Source organism: Mycetomoellerius zeteki, unplaced genomic scaffold, assembly GCF_001594055.1.
Source record: "Mycetomoellerius zeteki isolate Tzet28-1 unplaced genomic scaffold, Tzet1.0 scaffold531, whole genome shotgun sequence".
Taxonomy (NCBI): domain Eukaryota; kingdom Metazoa; phylum Arthropoda; class Insecta; order Hymenoptera; family Formicidae; genus Mycetomoellerius; species Mycetomoellerius zeteki.
Window position 1 is genome coordinate 18,615 of NW_017257536.1, and position 2,336 is coordinate 20,950.

Consider the following 2,336-nt stretch of genomic DNA (forward strand, 5'->3'; position numbering starts at 1 on the left):
ACCAAGACCGGGTTATGTGGGACTCCTCCTATTTAGCGGAGACTACCCACTAAAACCCTCAGAGAGTGTCGTATCCTTGGCGTATGGTTAGGTCGGGATCTTCGCTGCTGCAGTACTACCGACCCGACCTACCGCCTTCGCGCGTGTTGACGCGCGCCTATCTCTATTTTACGGAGGGGGACACCGCCTCCCTCTGTAGTCAGTCCTGTTCGGTTCTTAGGACCGGTTGTTCAGTGAGGCCCTCATGTTTGACCTACTTGAGCCTCTTCCTTCTTGTGCTACCTCCCGTCCGCGCCGAGGCCCGTTTCTCTCGCAGGGATACCTTCCCGCGCTCTTTCGCTATTCTCCTTGCTTCTCATTACTGTGCTACAGAAAGTAAGGAATGCCTCTCTCGCCTGGTTCTGCAGAAGTTTCCTAACGATTGTAGGCATCGTTATGTCCTGCCCTATTTCTCTTCTGAGTGCCGCCCTCTGTTCTTCCCACGCTGGGAAATACCGCAGGGTATGCCTTGCCGTATCCTTCTCGGCATCACAGTGCCAGCACCTCTCTGTGCACTCGCTCCCGATGCGGCGCAGATACTGGCCGAAACAGCCGTGTCCGGTCAACATCTGCGTTGCGTGGAAGGACAGGCCAATTCTGCCCACCATCCATTCTTTTACGTGCGAGCGGATTGCACGTAGCAGTTCCCCGCCGCCGTGTCCCGGGCCCTCTAGCCATGTCTTCCAGTTCCGGATCATGGTTTCTCGCGATCTGGATCTTATTTGTCGTTCCATTTCTGGCGTGATCCCGTCCGGGCCGAAGTTCTCCTTGATCTCCGCGAAGGCCTCGTAATTTTCGGCGTGCATCGCCGCAAGGATCTCCAGCGGTGGAGTACCAGCAAGCGCTGTCGTCACTGCGTACGCCGTCGTTCGATGAGCCTTTATGATACGGCCCGACGTTTTCTTCTACATGCCGCGTAGCACCCTTTTGATCTTCTGGCTCCTGCCTGCTTCCGTTGCCCACACCGGAGCCCCGTATATAGCCACGGAATTCATGACCATCGCGAATAGTCGTCTGATCCTGTCGTTGGGTCCCGCGAGGTTAGGCAGGAGTCCACCAAGTTGAGCTGCCATTCTGTTCATCCTGGGGGCGAGGTGGATGAAGTGTGCCTCAAATGTGAGCCGGCTATCAATAATGAGGCCAAGATATTTCATCCTGCTGCCGACCCCCACGTCAACCCCAGCTACCCGGATTGTACCAGTCTCCGGTCTTCCGCGATGGTAAAATCCCACGACCTCTGTCTTATCGGGGGCGATTTGCAGTCCCAGCCCCTCGATTCTGTCTACTACTCCTTCCGCAGCCTCTTCAGCTAAAGTACGTGCCTCTTCTCAGGTACTTCCGGTCACCAGAATTATGGTGTCGTCAGCGTATCCGACTGTTATGCTGTCGGAGGGTACCTCCGCGTCTCGCAGTACGTCATAGCCGAGATCCCACAGAAGTGGACCCAGAATGGATCCCTGCTGTACTCCTCTGCCTACCGCTCTCTCCTCAGTGGTGCCGTCCGCGATGGTATACTGCAGCCTACGTTCTTGTAGATAGGAGCGTATGATCCTCCTTAGGTATGGGGGTACCCGGTGTCTCCGCAACGCCTTGCCAATCTGATCCCACGGTAATGAGTTAAATGCATTGCGTATGTCCAAGGAGATGCCGATCACCATTTCTCCGTTCCTCCACGAGTCCTCTATGTACTGCCGAACGCACAGGATCGCATCAGTTGTACTGCGGCCTCTGCGAAAGCCGAACTGCCTCTCGCATAATTTGGGGCCCCGCCGATCCAGGTGACACACTACGCGATCTGCAATTATTCGCTCAAGGAGCTTTGCCTCGTCATCTAAAAGGCAGATAGGCCTATATCCGGATGCGGAATCCACCGGCTTGCCAGGCTTGCGCAGCAGCACTAATTTGGCGCGTCGCCATATTGCTGGGAAGGTCCCGCGTCTCAGACACTCTGTGAAGAGCATGCGAATCCCTTCGCCCACGATCTGCACAGCCACCCCCCAGACCCTGGACGGGATGCCGCTCAGACCAGGGACCGCGTTTTTACGTAGCATGCGCTTACGAGCATGCGCCAGCTCTTCGGCCGATACCTGCAGATCAGGCGTCCAGGCCCCTGGGCCGTCAGACGGGAGCTGCGGTTCTTCCCAGGTCTCACTGTTCTCGGGATGCGGGAACAATGTATCCAGCACACACTCCAAAATCTGCCGTTCGAGCGATTCCGTATACGGCGGAGTCCATCGTCTGAGTTTATCTAAAACCACGCGATACGGTCTGCCCCAGGGGTCCTCGTTGAGCGTGTC

The 2,336-nt window shown here is 56.4% G+C and overlaps 1 protein-coding gene across 1 annotated transcript; it reads right to left on the reverse strand.

Annotated features, from left to right (window-relative positions):
• Nucleotides 1–322: 322 nt before the first annotated feature.
• On the reverse strand, nt 323–1,121 carry LOC108727785 (uncharacterized; the record flags this gene model as incomplete). Its single annotated transcript, XM_018456029.1, has 2 exons — nt 953–1,121; nt 323–892 (listed from the first exon to the last, which is right to left on the reverse strand). Coding segments are annotated over exons 1-2 (739 nt in total), but the record flags the coding sequence as incomplete, so codon positions are not given.
• Nucleotides 1,122–2,336: the final 1,215 nt, after the last annotated feature.